This window comes from Eurytemora carolleeae, unplaced genomic scaffold, assembly GCF_000591075.1.
Source record: "Eurytemora carolleeae unplaced genomic scaffold, Eaff_2.0 scaffold142, whole genome shotgun sequence".
NCBI lineage: Eukaryota > Metazoa > Arthropoda > Copepoda > Calanoida > Temoridae > Eurytemora > Eurytemora carolleeae.
Genome location: NW_019396132.1, coordinates 632,666 through 649,403, shown reverse-complemented (window position 1 = coordinate 649,403; position 16,738 = coordinate 632,666). Strand labels below are relative to the sequence as shown.

The following is a 16,738-nucleotide window of genomic DNA, read 5'->3' as shown; positions in this document are numbered from 1 at the left end:
TAGTAACCTATAGTTAGTTAGCTACAGAGTTGGTTAGTAAATATAGTAACCTATAGTTAGTTAGCTACAGAGTTAGTTAGTAAATCTTCCCTATTTTCTTAATGTTTAAATCCGCTCTTCTATGCGTCAATTCCTCTCTCTTTTCATCTCATTCTATCTCATTCTCTTAGGTTCTTAAAGAGACTGTATCTCATTCTAACTCATTCTCTTAGGTTCTCAAAGAGACTGTAGACGTATTTTTAAGTGACATACATTTGTTGAGTGGCATCCCTATTCACAAGATTGAATGTCTTGAAAGGTAACAAAGGAATTTAGACTTTGTAGCGAACTCTGATTTTCTAACTCTATATCTTTGCAACCAAATGTTTTAGACCTTAGATATTTTACACTAAGATTATGTTAGATTAAATAAGTTTGAATTATCAAGTCTACTGCCATCACGTTGCAAAAATATAGGAATACGATTTTTTTAGAATTTCCTTTCTGCTGCAAAAATTTGAAAGACACTTTCAGGAAGAACCGCAATTGAAAATAATCGATTTTTAGATAGAAAACCAAGGACAACTCATCTTCAGATAGAAAACCAAGGACAGTTCATTTTCAGATAGAAAACCAAGGACAGTTCATTTACAGATAGAAAACCAAGGACAGTTCATTTTCAGATAGAAAACCAAGGACAGTTCATTTACAGATAGAAAACCAAGGACAACTCATTTACAGATAGAAAACCAAGGACAGTTCATTTTCAGATAGAAAACCAAGGACAGTTCATTTACAGATTGAAAACCAAGGACAGTTCAAGATAGAAAACCAAGGACAGTTCATTTTCAGATAGAAAACCAAGGACAGCTCATTTTTTGCTCTGACAATGGTGTAAATTTCGACATGCAACAATCCCTTCAATTTTCCGCTTTTTTTAGTTCTTAATTCCGGAATTTTTTCCCATTTCTTTTAACATTAATCATCATTTTCTTATTTTAAGATTGCAGCAGCAGCAATGAATGTGAAATTATACTTTTCTATTTATTATGCTTCGTCATATGGGCACAAGGGCGCCGTCAGTAAACATTAGTATAATGGTTTTCAATGGATTCTTTGCTGCGTCACTTTGTATACGCATTACGGTACGCATTGCGTATTTAAATTATGTGACACACCTACAAAATGTTTAAATAGTGTTTACTTATGAATAATCCTAGCTACAGACAAAACTCATGACAAATCAAAACTACTCCTAGTAATTCGGATTTCTTCCAAGAAAGCAAAAAGAGGGAAACCCTATAATTGTTTAGAGATATAAAGATACTAGAAATTCAAGGCGCTTCGCGCCCTTCTTTCTAGCCTTAGAGGGCGCTTCGCGCCCATCTTCTAAATTAATTGTGAACATGTTCTCTTTGTGTACATCGTAAAACAAAACAAAAATAATTCGCGGATTTTCACAAAAAATTTCGCGGATTTTCAAAATTTTAAAAAATTTAATGACGATCGAATTTTGATGGAGACAAATATTTAAAATTTCAATCATTCATAAACCTTCCCTGGGGTCCCTAGATGTCCCACAAAAAATTTGGGCCCGATCGGTTCAGCCGTTTTGACGTTTATTGGATACAAACAAACAAACAGACAAACAAACAGACAGACAAACAAGCCAAATTTATATATAGATAAGGGATATAAGGATATCTTACGGTATTCTGGGATATCCCTAAAGGGAGAGAGCGACTAGACATGGTAGTTGAGCTGAAAGTGTAGTATTGTAGAGAAAAACTTTAGGATTCATTTGAATATTTTTACGGTGTACAATATTTTAATAAGGGCGTAAAGTCGTTTGTAATATTTCACCTGTTGTTCCAGCCACTAGAAGAAACGTTTTTTAGAATTCTTAAGTGACATGGACAAAACATGTAAAAAGTACTATCTTACAATTACAAGTTGCATGTATACATTGTCACAAACAGGTTAAGAAAAATAGTGAACTTATATCATTGAAAATAAGTCATTAAATTTCCTTTTAACCCTATCCCCGCTGGGGTACTTGAAAACCAGGATACGCTGGGGGGGGGTCAATTTGACCCCCCCCTCTAAATCCCATGTTTTATGTCCAAATATGACAAATGATACATCATTAGAAAGCTCTTGTGCTCTACTTTTAGAATCTGCAAAAAAATTTGCAAATTTGCGAAAATTGAATTTTTTATCGCAAAATCCAGTTTTATAGTAAAAATGTTTGCAAAAAAAAATTTGTCCAAAAAATGACAAATTATACATTTTTGAAAAGCCCTTGACCATGCCATTTCAAATATGCAAAAATTTTTGCAAAATTTTAAATAACCTGATTTTTAATCAAGAAAAACTAAAAATGTGCAAATTTCCTTTGACAGGTTTTTTGCAAAAAATTTGCAATTTTTTTTTCGCAAAACTTGTGCAATCCGTTTCCTTATGTCATAGGCTTTCCAAAAAGCTAAATTTTATCAAAATCTGACAAGTGAAAGTGGGTCAAAACAAAGATTTAGTTTGCTACAGGCAAAAGCAGTCATTCAGGCAGTGTGCCTGAGGACTCAGGCAGTTAGTATTAAAGCCCGGTTTTAGGCCTAATGGGAGGGCTTTGGGTATGTAAGAAAAGTCAGAAAATTTCAACAGCCTCAGACCACTTCTTTTTGAGTTATGTAAAAAAAACTACAGGGGGGGGTCAAATTGACCCCCCCCCAGCGGGAATAGGGTTAAAATCTCGCAGGTTTATGCAAATTCTTTCAGCTAGGATCGCTTGTTGGAGGTTTTCTGAATTTTAATTGTGAAGACGACATTTTTAATAAATCTGCGAATAAAATGATAGAAACAGTAAAGAAAATGATGATAATGAAATAATTGATTCTATGGTTCTACTATGACTTTCATAGATAATTTCTTATCATAAGTATTTTCCAAAATAACATCTATAACATTTTTTTTCATGTTTTGTTTGGGTTACTAAATAATTGTAAAAAACGTTTCTTCTGCTGATTGAAAAAACTGGTGAAATATTACAAACGTCTTTACGCTCATATTAAAAAATTGTACACTGTAAAAATGTTTCATTGGTATAAAATGAATCCTAAAGTTTTTCTCTACAATACGGCACTAACGATTTAAAGGAATTGCTCTCCTATTTAAAAATACTAATATATATATTTCCTTGAGGTCTTGCCACAAACTCTGATTTTTGTATCACCATTTCTTTGTAACCCAACGTCTTAAAGCTTTGATATTTGAAACTATGAATTTTGTAAGATCAAATAATCTAAGATTTACATATCAGAGATTTAAACCATCTGGTTTCAATGATATTGGGATTAGACAATTTGAGTTTGTAACAAAGACTCAGTTTTTTTCGACGATTCTATAACGAAACGAAATAATGATATTATCTAAACTTTTCCAAATAAAAAAGAATAAAGTTCCAGCTTATTTTAAAGCAGAACCCCTTTAAACCCCCTGATATGTTCTTGGATATCCTTATATTTCTTTTATTCCAAGATTTGTCATATCATGAGTTAGTTTGATATTTCCTTAAATATCCATGTGTGAATGTCAAAGTTGGGTTTCAAGGTTGGGTTCAGGACATTGCAATAGATTCAGTGCAAATACCCCTGCCCCCCCACGCCAATTATGCTGCTGGTATCTCTTCCAACTCATTCGGAAATATTTTACTTCCATGTTATCTTAAAATGTTAATATACCCCTTCACCCACATCTTTGCTAGTTAATACCCCCCTGGAGAACCATATTGCAAGGATATACAGTGGAGTAATGAACCTGGAGAACTAGGAGAACCATATTGCAAGGATCTACAGTGGAGTAATGAACCTAGAGAACTAGGAGAACCATATTGCAAGGATGTATAGTGGAATAATTAACCTGGAGAACTAGGAGAACCATATTGCAAGGATATATAGTGGAATAATGAACCTGGAGAACTAGGAGAACCATATTGCAAGGATATGCAGTGGAGTAATGAACCTGGAGAACTAGGAAAACCATATTGCAAGGATATATAGTGGAGAAATGGACCTGGAGAACTAGAAAAACCATATTGCAAGGATATACAGTGGAGTAATGAACCTGGAGAACTAGGAGAACCATATTGCAAGGATATATAGTGGAATAATGAACCTGGAGAACTAGAAGAACCATATTGCAAGGATATATAGTGGAGTAATGAACCTGGAGAACTAGGAGAACCATATTGCAAGGATGTATAGTGGAATAATGAACCTGGAGAACTAGGAGAACCATATTGCAAGGACATATAGTGGAATAATGAACCTGGAGAACTAGGAGCACCATATTGCAAGGATATATAGTGGAATAATGAACCTGGAGAACTAGGAGAACCATATTGCAAGGATATATAGTGGAGTAATGGACCTGGAGAACTAGGAGAACCATATTGCAAGGATATATTGTGTAATAATGAACCTGGAGAACTAGGAGAACCATATTGCAAGGATATATAGTGGAGTAATGAACCTGGAGAACTAGGAGAACGATATTGCAAGGATATATTGTGGAGTGCCGGACCATGAGAGTGAAAAATAAAAATGCAGATACATGTATTATTCAGATTCCCACGGATAAACATGAAAATAAAATAATAAATTTAAATTTCACTTTTTGTTTAATTTACAAGTTTTATAGTCCCACAAGGTTCAACTATAAAAATACTATAAAGGTTACTACGTTTTCTCTCATTAAAAATGTGCTTCCAAATTGTTAGAAAGTTTAAAATTGTTTTTATTTTACATTTATAGAAAATACTCGATTGAGAAATATAAAATCTGCAATTACAATTATAGCTTGCATTTGCATCCTGAGGAATTGCAAGATCTTTGCGATTGTTAATGTTTACCAAAATAATGCTGGAACTTGGTCAACAAATTAAGCAAAATATTATTTTAAGCTCAAAATCTATTTTATTTGAAAACACACCGAAAATAAAGACGAAAAGATCATTTTTAAATTTTAATCAACATCAGAATTCCGGAGCTGGATTACAATATTTTTACTTTTAACATTAACAGTTCTGCGATTTTTCATTCTCTCAACAATTTTTGATAATATCTTTTATTATGTAGTCTTTCAGCTCCTAATTAGACTAATTTCACTTTATTTAGTCTCCTAGCTCCGAAGTTCTACAGCCTCTCTGCATTTAGAATTATATCGACTTGAAGCTCTGTAATTCTTAATCCTCTCTGTAATCAAAATAATATCGACTTCAAGCTCCGTAGTTCTACATCCTCTATGTAATCAGAATAATATCAACTTCAAGTTCCGTAATTCTTAATCCTCTCTGTTATCAGAATAATATCAACTTCAAGCTCCGTAATTCTACATACTGTCTACAATCAGAGTAATATCGACTGCAAGCTCCGTAATTCTTAATCCTCTCTGTAATCAAAATAATATCGACTATATATATATCTCTTCTTCTTCTCCTCCCCCGAACACATTTCCAAAAAAAGACGAGGTGTGTTCAATCCTAAATCCAAAACTAATTTGTTTCTGAAAATCTCGAATTTTATGTTTATGACAGGGTGTGCAGCGCCCAGTGCGTGAGTTAATTCATGTCAAATGAAAATTACCGTGCGAAAATGTTTTTGTTTGCAAATTTCGCAATTCTTATATCTTTTCTTCATTTTCTTAACGTTAAACCAGAAATCATCTAAACTATAAGTGCATTAAGGCATTATTTTACTATTTTACAATAGTTGAACCTTTTTATTTGATTTAAAAGATAAGGTATGGTTGGGTGAGTTTAATATCAGGGTTGTATATAAACTGATCTTGTTCTTGCAAGGACCCAGAGCATTATTCTAAACCAGGTCCTGCGGGAAATAAATTCACCAACCTTCCGTTAAATTTTCCCAGCTCCGGGGTATTCATATTATACAATATACAGTATACAGTATACAGTATACAGTATACATGGTATACAGTATACAGTATACAGTATACAGTATACAGTATACAGTATACAGTATACAGTATACAGTATACAGTATAAAGTATACAGTATACAGTATACACTATACACAATACACTATACACTATACACTATACAGTATACAGTATACAGTATACAGTATACAGTATACCTATATAGTATACAGTATACAGTATGCAATATACAGTATACAGTATACAGTATACAGTATACTGTATACTGTATACAGCAAATAGATTCTAGTACAATAGATGGCAATGTCGAATTTGTACAGTACAGCTGTATTCTTACGTCACAAGTGCTAACTCAATTTTTGTGCCCGACAAAATTATTAATTATAGTGATAATTTTAGGATAAATTGCTTATCTTACATGTAAAATAAGTGCAATTTTATGTGTTCTTTATTTTCTGTTTTTACACTTTTTTATTTTATCTTGGGAAACATGTCAACTAATCTGAGAAAATTTCGTTTTCCTTGTTATATTTGACACTTGTGACGTCGTGCATAATTGGTCAATTTCTCTGTTGCCACCTATTGTACTTGATAATCTTTTTGTTATACAGTATACAGTATCTTCTATATATAAATATATAAAATTTGCTTGTCTGTTTGTTTATTTGTATTTTTGTTTGTTTGTTTTTATCCAATAAACCTAAAAACGCCGAACTGATCGGTCCGATTTTTTTGTGGGACCTCACATGACCTCAGGGAAGGTTTATGGATGACCAAAATTTAAAAAATGGCCTCCAACAAAATTTTTTTAAAACATCATCGAACTTTCTTGGTGTGTGTTTTACAATGTTAACAAAGAGAAAATGTTCACAATTGGAATAGATTATACCTAGTAGAGTATATAACAGTACTAGCACAGGAACCCAGCTTTTCCTGGAAACTAAGTTTTTTGCTACAAAAGTTGTACTTCTCAACTTAAAACTTTTAAACCTAGCTCAGAACATTCCCGTGGTTCTACTGAGTTCCCCAGTCAAAATTTGAGGCAAATCAGTCAAGAGCTTAATAAATTATGATCCTACATAGAAACAAACAAACAGAGATTATTACTTTATTTTTATAAATACAGTATGAGTATGCAGTGTATTTATCCCTGAACCTTCTCTAAACCAATTTCTATTATCCAGCACCAATCTTTTTATCATCTTCAGTCAACCATACATCCCGTCCTTAAACTAGAATTAAGTAAATAAACCCAATTTTTCCAATTTTTGTCAGGTTTTAAGATCATATTTTGAAGTGAAACAGATCAATCATTATCAAACCCCTGAATCTACAAACTTAGTATTAGATATTAATCAAAAAGGGGGAAGTAAGCCTAAAATCTGATCTAGAAATCTATATAAAATGTATTCACCTAGAGGATTTAGGTTGAATTAAACAGTTTCTAAGAAACATTTACGAAAATGTTCGGGATATTAATACGCATAATGTTGAAGTTGTATCCATGAAACAAAAAAAAACATAGAACAAAGAAATTGAGTTTTTGCCACAGAATCGTTTTTCTAAACCCTATATTTTTCCAATCCAATGTTGTAAACCTTGTATATTTTTAACTGTGAATTTGGTTAGATAAAATAATCTAAGTTTTAAATATTAAAGGTTTACACCATCAGGTTTCAAAGATATAAGTATAAGAAAATTTGAGTTTGTGGCATAGACATAATTCTTTTAGTAAAGAAATCAAAGCGTTTTTGATCTTCCAGTATTTTTGTAGAAACACAACAAAATAAGTAACTTCTTGAAATGTTTAGTTTGCGCTTTATCATCCACCTGGTCCCCTGTCCCTGATGTTTTCATGTTTCATAAACCCAGCAAATGTTCAACGCATCGACTATTTTACTTTTATTAAACAACTACTGTAGTAAGTGACCTTTGTAAAGAATGAATGTAAATATAAATGTGGAAATTCAGTGCGCTTACCGTGACTCATATTTTTTTATTTTAATAATCTTTTTATTTTTGAAATTACTAAAAAGTACTTTTTCTGTACCATGCCGGCCCCACACAAAATTTTGACCAATTGGGTCCCGACCTTTATATACATAAATATAGATTAAAGATCGTTTTGTACTTAGTTAAGTAAGAGTACTCATAGATATATAAACTTCTTTAAGTACTCTAAATGAGATTATCCCTAAGAGGATAAAACATAACAAGGTTAACATTCAATTAATATCGTTTTTTTTTAATATCCTTAATAGATATTTGACATATATGCAGACAAGTATGTATTTAGTATGTACTTTTTGTACTGTATTTTGCGTGACGTACAGTTTATATTTGCAGTGTACAGGGAACTGTTACGTTTGTTTACTATGTATGTTTGTGTACTATGCATGTTGGTGTACTGTGTATATAAGCGTTCGTTGTACTGTGTACTGTAAAGTGTGTTTGTTTGTGTACTATATATGTATGTTTGTTTACTGATTACCGAACCAGACAGTTTTTTACTTCTGACTGTAATCAATATCTTCTTCTTTTGGACTAAACGTCTCCCTCGATATCTTTCATTCGGTCGTCGGGGGGAAATATAATTAATCTATTCATTCATGTATTCATCCATTCATCCATTCATCCTTCCATCCTTCATCCTCCTATCTATCTATATATATTAACAATTACTAAAAGAATATTAAGGTTTTCGATGAGATAAGCTTGACCAAAAACAATGTAAATAAAAGAAAATAAAGAAAGAAATTGAAGGAGGGGGGGGGGAGGTTAGGGGCGTAATGTTCTGTAAGCATCCTTGAGATAAATGTTTCTGTATATTCAATCTCTTGAGGTTTAGTTTTCTCAGTTTTTGTCTGGTTTCTCCGGTCTTTTTCTCCAGGTCTATTGGGAACACGGATAAAACAGGTTGGGTTCAGTTCCCTGAAAAGTATTAGTTTCCTGTCTCGGAGAAAAAGAAAAATATCCTGATCTAATTATAAGTAAGCAAAGCGAGGCAATCAGACAACTCCTTTTAGAAAAACTGAGCAAGCGCACATTGTGTTCATTAAACAAAGTAAAGTAGGACTTTTATTCAATAAAATATACTTTTAGGGATTGTACATGAAATATATCTAATGTTTAATTATGATATCACAATTTGAAATCTATCTAATGTTTAATCATGATATCACAATTTGAAATTTATCGTAATTTAGCAGAGATTTCTGGATAAACTCGTTTAAATTTTTCTTAACGATTTTGCAGCTATTAAAAAGGAGGTCATCGACCTTAGATCCAAATGACTAAAATAATAAAGGCAACTCATATTCTATGATTTCATTCATCTATCCCAATCTTTAGGATTAAATTAAACCCTATTAAAATATGCTTAGTTGAATTGCCCCTTTGAGGCTCCTTTATACTCAAAAAAAGCGTAGACAAAAAAGCTGTTAGTGGATGATGAAATTAACAAATCTGTTATTTTGGTGCTTTACAGTTTAAAATAATGAAAGATTAAAAATCCGCTCAGATTGAAACTCAAAACCAAAGGAAGAAATGAAAAAGATAAAAGCTAAATATAATCTCGAAAAGAAAAGTAGATTCATAAGTTGGCTAAAAATCACTGACAACAGTGATAAAAAAACAGTATTCCAATTGCATAATTTCGGTAGGAGTCACAATTTTATTAGTCCAAATTTCCGATATCTGGGCCTTCATAGTAAATCATGAAAAATAGATAGCATCTAGTAAAATATGATAAATAGATAGCATCTAGTAAAATACGATAAATAGATAGCATCTAGTAAAATATGATAAATAGATAGCATCTAGTAAAATACGATAAATAGATAGCATCTTATAAAATATGATAAATAAATCTCACACCGGACTAACCAGAGGGAGCAGCATTCGGTTTCTACTATTTGAAATTAAACGTGTTTTGGTCTATAATTCAACAATCTTTTACCTTACGGATTTTTAAATCTTTAAATTATCATTCAAAATGTATATGCCGACAAAAAAGAATTTCAGAAAAAAGGCTAAAAATTGTGTTTAATGGGTCAAATTGTGATCGAAAGTCACAGCTTTCTGGAATATTGACAGAACCGTTAAATCAACGTGAGTAAAATATGATAAATAGATAGCATCTAGTAAATTATGAAAAATAGATAGCATCTAGTAAAATATGATAAATAGATAGCATCTAGTAAAATATGATAAATAGAAAGCATCTTGTAAACTATGATGGGTAGTAAAGAAAGATTAAATTAATGATCGAAAGATTGTTGATTTACTGAAAGGGCATGAAGATGTGAGTAGGTTTTGACATATCAGAAACACATATAAACATAAAAAGGAAAAATATATATATTTGTAGATAGATTTAGATATATATATATATATATATATACTAATAGATAGACAGATAGATATATAGAAATATATTCTTAATATTCTTTATAACAGTCTCCATCTCTAAGTAAGACAAAAAGTGGAACTTTTAAAAGAAATATTTTATTGTTTCTGAATGTTTTTCATCGGACAAAAAAGTGAGAAAAAGTGCTAAAAATAAATTTTCGGAGAGAAAATACTTGGATTAAAAAAAAACAGTTCTAAGAAAAATAGATCTTAGACAGAATCAATTTTCTATAAAAAAAGTTCAGATAAAAATTATTACGTTGGACTTTTTTGGAAAAGAACAAACGAAAAATTAGTTAATAAGAAACAAATCAACCTACCAACAAATCAACCTACCAACAAATCAACCTACCAACTAATTAATCAACCAACCAGCCAACCGATAAATCAGTTAATAAGTAATAAATCAACCTACCAACTAGGTATTCAACCAACTAGTCAATCAACCAACTAATCAATCTACCAACCAACCAACCAACCGACAAATCAGTTATTAAGTAAGAAATTAACCAGCCAACTAATCAATCAACGAACCAATTAACCAATGAATCAGCCAATTAAGAAATTAACCAACCCAAACAACCCAACAATTAATTAAGAAATCCACCAACAATTTAGCCTTAATAGATAGAAAAACTAAATCCTTTACGCAGGTTTTAAATTCTAAAAAGTTTTAATATTACGCCAGGGAGTTATTTTGTAATGAATAACATGTTTAATAAAAAATAACATCAGATTCATGGTGAATTTAATATATATTCTTTCATTTTTAGTCTTATCTCCATATTAGTCATTGAATTCTGGTTTGTACCATTATATATCTGCATCTTTAGTATGAAATGCAGTAGATTAGGGTAGGGCAGGTTTGAGAACTGCATAATACATATATTTTTTAAAATGTAATTATTGCAGAAATATTTAATGGTTTTTCTGAAAATTCCATACAACAATAAATTCACAATAGTTATACAGTACATAATACATATAATGTATAGTACTGTAAGTATAGTACTTGATAACAATACAGTACAGTTATACTCTACTAACATTACAGTAAAATATAGTCAATAGTTTATACTTGATAAAAATATATAAAATGTATTTATTGTATATATATATATATATCAATGTTTATTTTATCATGTCTGTTACCGATAAACACCACTATTTAATATATCTATCACCGTTTAAAATATTTAATAGCTATATCTAGTACTTGTTTATATATCTGATAGCAATATCTAATTATTGTTTAGTTTATCTGTTTGTTGACGATATGTATCTCTATCGCCGGCTGCGCTATTGCGGAATCACAGCTATTGGTAAGTTTTAATTTTTCTTGAATGGGGGGCCTGGGGAGGGGTATGTTGTTTTTCATTCATTTCATTTATTTAATTTTGTTCATTTATGTTAAATAAATAGCAAAGAATAACTCATTGTCAAGCATTGTTTAAAATATTAAAGTATGCATGCATATATAGACTTACGCTGAAAACAATAGTTTTACTAGGACTTTAAGATACTTTTAATATTCACAGAACTTATTTTTGAATATATAAAATATATTTAAAGTATTGTTTTTTTCTAGGTCTCTAAGCGATTATGGATTACAATTCTATTCTTCTGTCTCCTAGCCGCAGCACTCCAGATCTGTGTATTTATACTCCGAGCTACTGGAGGAACTAGTAAATACGAGGTTAGTTACTCTCTCAGATAAATTTATAATAAGATTAGAATTGATTGAAATCCTTCCACCATCACTTTACCCCCTTTTCCTTTTACCCCCCCCCCCTCCACCATTCCCTCCTGCTTCTTATAGTATAGAGCTATGTTATACATTATTCAAATGTATCCCTTCTAATACGTGTAGGGTATATTTGTTAGATTAATAACCCAATCAATGCCCCCCGGATCCTCTCCCCCTTCCCCCCTCTAACAACCATTATTGATCAATTAATCAATTAATATAAACTTTTCATAAGTTCAAGTACACACCCTTTCTCCTCTGGTTGAAAAGAGGGGGGGCAAGTTGGTAAGGGGAGAGGTGGGGGGGGGGGAGAAATACGAATTAAAGTTTTAAACTATAGTTCAGAGAGGGGAGAAGAATGAATGAAAGAATGAAATTGAATGGGAGTACAGAAAAGGGATAATATTTTTTTCTACAAAATATTTCTCACATTAAAACATTATAAATTTTTAATGTAAAATCAATTATCCTGAAGGAAAAGGGAAAAGGGTCCTAGAAAGACTAGAAACTGGTTTTGTATTGGTTTGAATGTGCCAAGAATGTGATATTTAACTGGTATGCACTGGATACCTTGTGGGATAGGTAGATAGATAGTAACCCAAGTCACCTATCATTAAATCAGGAAAAGTAGAGAAAGAAAGAGGAGGAAAAGACGATAAATAATGCATAGAAGCTCTAAAGATAGAATTAAGAAAGAGAGAAATTATGTTTTATATCTTGGATCTTTTACTTTCAATTATATTCATTAATGAAATTTTAAAATTTACGTACTTTTAACATCTGGAATTTAAAACTCTATTAAAACTGGTTTTTAATCATTCTGTGGAGATTCATCTTTACAGATTCATCTTTACATTTCTTATAGAAACATAATTGTCTAATCCTTATATCTTTACAACCTTTCAACTAAATGTATTTCCATCAATGAATACTATGGGATCAAATAGTCTAAGTTTGATATGTTAAAGGTTAACACCAATGCAAAGAGTAGAACTAGAAGTATTCTATCCAAGGAGTAGAACTAGAAGTATTCTATCTAAGGAGTGAACTAGAAGTATTCTATCCAAGGAGAAGAACTAGAAGTATTCTACCCAAGGAGAAGAACTAGAAGTATCCCATCCAAGGAGTAGAACTAGAAGTATTCTATCCAAAGAGTGAACTAGAAGTATTCTATCCAAGGAGTGAACTAGAAGTATCCTAACTAAGGAGTAGAACTAGAAGTATTCTATCCAAGGAGTAGAACTAGAAGTATTCTATCCAAGGAGTAGAACTAGAAGTATTATATTTTAGGAGTAGAACTAGACGTTTCCTATTCAAGGAGTAGAACTAGAAGTATCCTTTCCAAGGAGTAGAACTAGAAGTATCCTATCCAAGGAGTAGAACTAGAAGTATTCTATCCAAGGAGTAGAACTAGAAGTATCTTATCCAAGGAGTAGACCTAGAAGTATTCTATCCAAGGAGTAGAACTAGAAGTATTCTATTCAAGGAGTAGAACTAGAAGTATTCTATCCAAGAAGTAGAACTAGAAGTATCCTATCCAAGGAGTAGAATGTCAGAATGAATAAGTTTTTCATTATCCTCGAATTTGCAATCTTAACAATGGGGTTTTGACCGTTCGAAAGGGATGGTGGGGGGTGAGGGGAAGTGGGGAGAATGCTTATTGGTCTTAAGATTTTAGTTTTCAAGGTATCGAGGTTCAGTGAATTAAAATTTTTTCGTAAAATCTGAAGAAAAAAGATTGCAAATAGTTATCTTAGATCATATAGGACAAAACCCTTAAAGGAATAAACCCTTAAATTAATTGATCTAGAAAAAAAGTAATATTTATTAATGGCCACATAGGAAAAAAAAAACACTTTTCCCGATAATGGGTAATAGATATCAATTATTTTGGACGTTACCAAAAACAACAATTAATTTTTTCTTTCTCTAGTGCAAAATATAAAAAAAATTAGAGTAAAATTGATAAATCTTGCAACGTGATTATTTTTTGAATTGGATAAACAAAATATGATTGAATTTATCAAAAATAAATTTTTCTCATCTTTTTTATCTACTATGATTAATTACGCTTACTCTTATAAGAATAATTGTTAAATATTTAATTCTTTATTAATATTTTGGTCGGAGCTATTTCTTGATAAAATAAAATTGCTTTGCAGGCACATAAAACTACTGGTATCGAAAACCTTACAAATATGTTCTTAAAAATTACTTTTATTAAGAATTGGGTCCTTAAATAAAAAAAATTGCAACAGCAAAAACTTAATTTCAGTTTCCCAAACTCGGCTTCGACTATTTGCTTTTTAAAGTTTTAGTCTCAGGGTTGTCGGTTTGAATTAATATTTGAATGCCTCTCAACTCCTTGAGCTGGAACAATCCTAAACCTCTCTAGCTCAGGGTACGATATTAATCAGAGAGACGGATTAGGTTAAATAACAAATATCTTAACGCCACAAGTTGAAACCAGTTTTCCATTCTAATCTACATAAGTATTTAACTAATTTATAATAATGTTTAGATAACGAACCGAAGCTTGAAGAGGAAGAAGGATAAGAAGAATATCGACGAGGTGGACACCACGGAGAAGAGAGAGAACGGAGTTGAGAACAAGGGATTCGACTCCGAGAAGGCGGAGAGGAAGAATAAGACGGAGGAGACGGAGAAGTGGGTGAAGAACTATGTCCCCTATGAAGAGTACCCGGTCGTGAAGGTTGACACCATTTCCGTGGAGAACGAGGTTAGTCAGGAGGTGGAGGAGAAGGAGGAGGAGAGCAAGGAGGAGGAGAAGGGGGAGAAGGAAGCGAAGGAGGAGAAATCTGAAGATTAGATCTAGAAATCCATTCTGTATTATATATTGTAAATATAAATAAACTTTATCGAAAATAAATGAAATAACACAATTAATTTCCAGTGTGAAGGGTCGTAATTAGTCTCTACGTGGGGGACCTGAGGCAACATTAATATGTTTCAACATTATGAGGGGGGTGGGGGCATTGCAACGTTAATATACTGTGATGGGGTGTTTTACATTTACAAACTAGGTTTATGTGTAAAACTATTTACAGTCTAGGATTCCCGAATCCAAATCAATTGCAATTCATGACGAATATATATTTTTTAAATAATGTTTACAGTGAGAACCCGAAAACTTGGGAATAAAAAAAATAGTTTTAGACTCAAGTTATAACTTCGAATAGTCTACAGACAGTGTGAAAGTATACACAGACTCATTTCACTAAATAAGTTATTTATTAATAATCAAATATTAGGTTTTTACAAAAACTCTGATCATTGTATGTTTTTACTTGACCAAATATTGGTTAATTCACATTGAGAACCAAATCTGACATGTACACATCCAAGCTTTATGGGCATAGAGAAATATTTCCGCTTCTCCCATCATCCCATGCAATTTTAATGCTAGTATTTTTAAGACGTTTGAAACTCTTGAACTCTTTTGAACTCTTGAACTCATGGAAAACAAAATCAACATTTCTATCAGCATATATCTTTAAATAAGAGGCAAAGATTAAAATTATTTTTCCTATTTCTTGCTTGAAAAGGCCATAATTTTCACAATTCTAGGATGCTTGTTAGAAAATAGCAGAAACACAGCAGGAGCATTTAATTAACAAATTACCAAATCTTTTATCATAATTGCAGAAAATTTTTTTTGTTTTGAAAGCTCTTTGTCTAAATTTGACCACAATAGAAACTCATAAGTACTTTTTGCATAAAGTGAAACCCTTAATAACAAATACATCGGAAGAATTTATCAAATGTCGTCTTGACAATTTTTCAATGAGTCTTATACTATATTACGTAAATTTCAGTATTTGCGAAAATAAATAAATAGCCATGAATATGCGGGAACAGTTTTAAAGAGTTCCATATAATCATTTAATTAAAAAACTAAATATCTGCAACATTCCATTATTAGAAAGTGAAGAATACGACATTTGACGAATTCTTTCGATGTATTCGTTATTAAGGGTTTCACTGTAGAAACCCAGCAGGAGCATTTAATAAACAAATTACCAAATCTGTTTATCATTATTGCAGAGAAAATTCTTATGTTTTGAAAGCTCTAAATTTAACCACAGGAGAAACTCATATGTACTTTTTGCATACAGTGAAACCCTTAAAAACGAGTACATCGGAAGAACTTATCAAATGTCGTCTTGACAATTTTTCAATGAGTTTTATACTATATTACGTAAATTTCTGTATTTGTGAAAATAAATATATAGCCATAAATATGCGGGAACAGTTATCAGAAAGTGAAGAATACGACATTTGATGAATTCTTTCGATTCTTTCGATCTATTCGTTATTAAGGGTTTCACTGTATATTTCTCTATGCTCACATATCTACATAATCTGAAAATCAAGCCATTTTTGCTTTTGTAATTTTCTTCTTGGATGAGAGATTTATTTCTCAATGTGAATAAACTAATAATTGGTCAAGTAACAATTAATATATAATGATAGGATTTTTGATAAATCCAAAAAACTCAATATTTGAGTACTGAGTAGTAATGAATACTACTACTAAAAGTAGCACTAATATTTACTTTGTAACACCATTAAATTAACATAATAGTAACATAAATAAAGTATTTTTAATGTCGTCTTCCAATTCTA

The 16,738-nt window shown here is 31.5% G+C and overlaps 1 protein-coding gene across 1 annotated transcript in view; it reads left to right on the top strand.

The window, feature by feature from the left end:
* The window catches only part of LOC111695916 (cilia- and flagella-associated protein 251), a 16,879-nt gene extending 1,881 nt beyond the window's left edge, over positions 1-14,998 (top strand). The window contains exons 2-4 of the mRNA XM_023465387.1: positions 11,601-11,666; positions 11,933-12,040; positions 14,613-14,998. Coding sequence (XP_023321155.1) covers positions 11,601-11,666; positions 11,933-12,040; positions 14,613-14,921 — 483 coding nt within the window. The 3' untranslated portion in view covers positions 14,922-14,998. The remainder of the gene's footprint in view (positions 1-11,600; positions 11,667-11,932; positions 12,041-14,612) is intronic.
* The last annotated feature ends 1,740 nt before the right edge of the window (positions 14,999-16,738 follow it).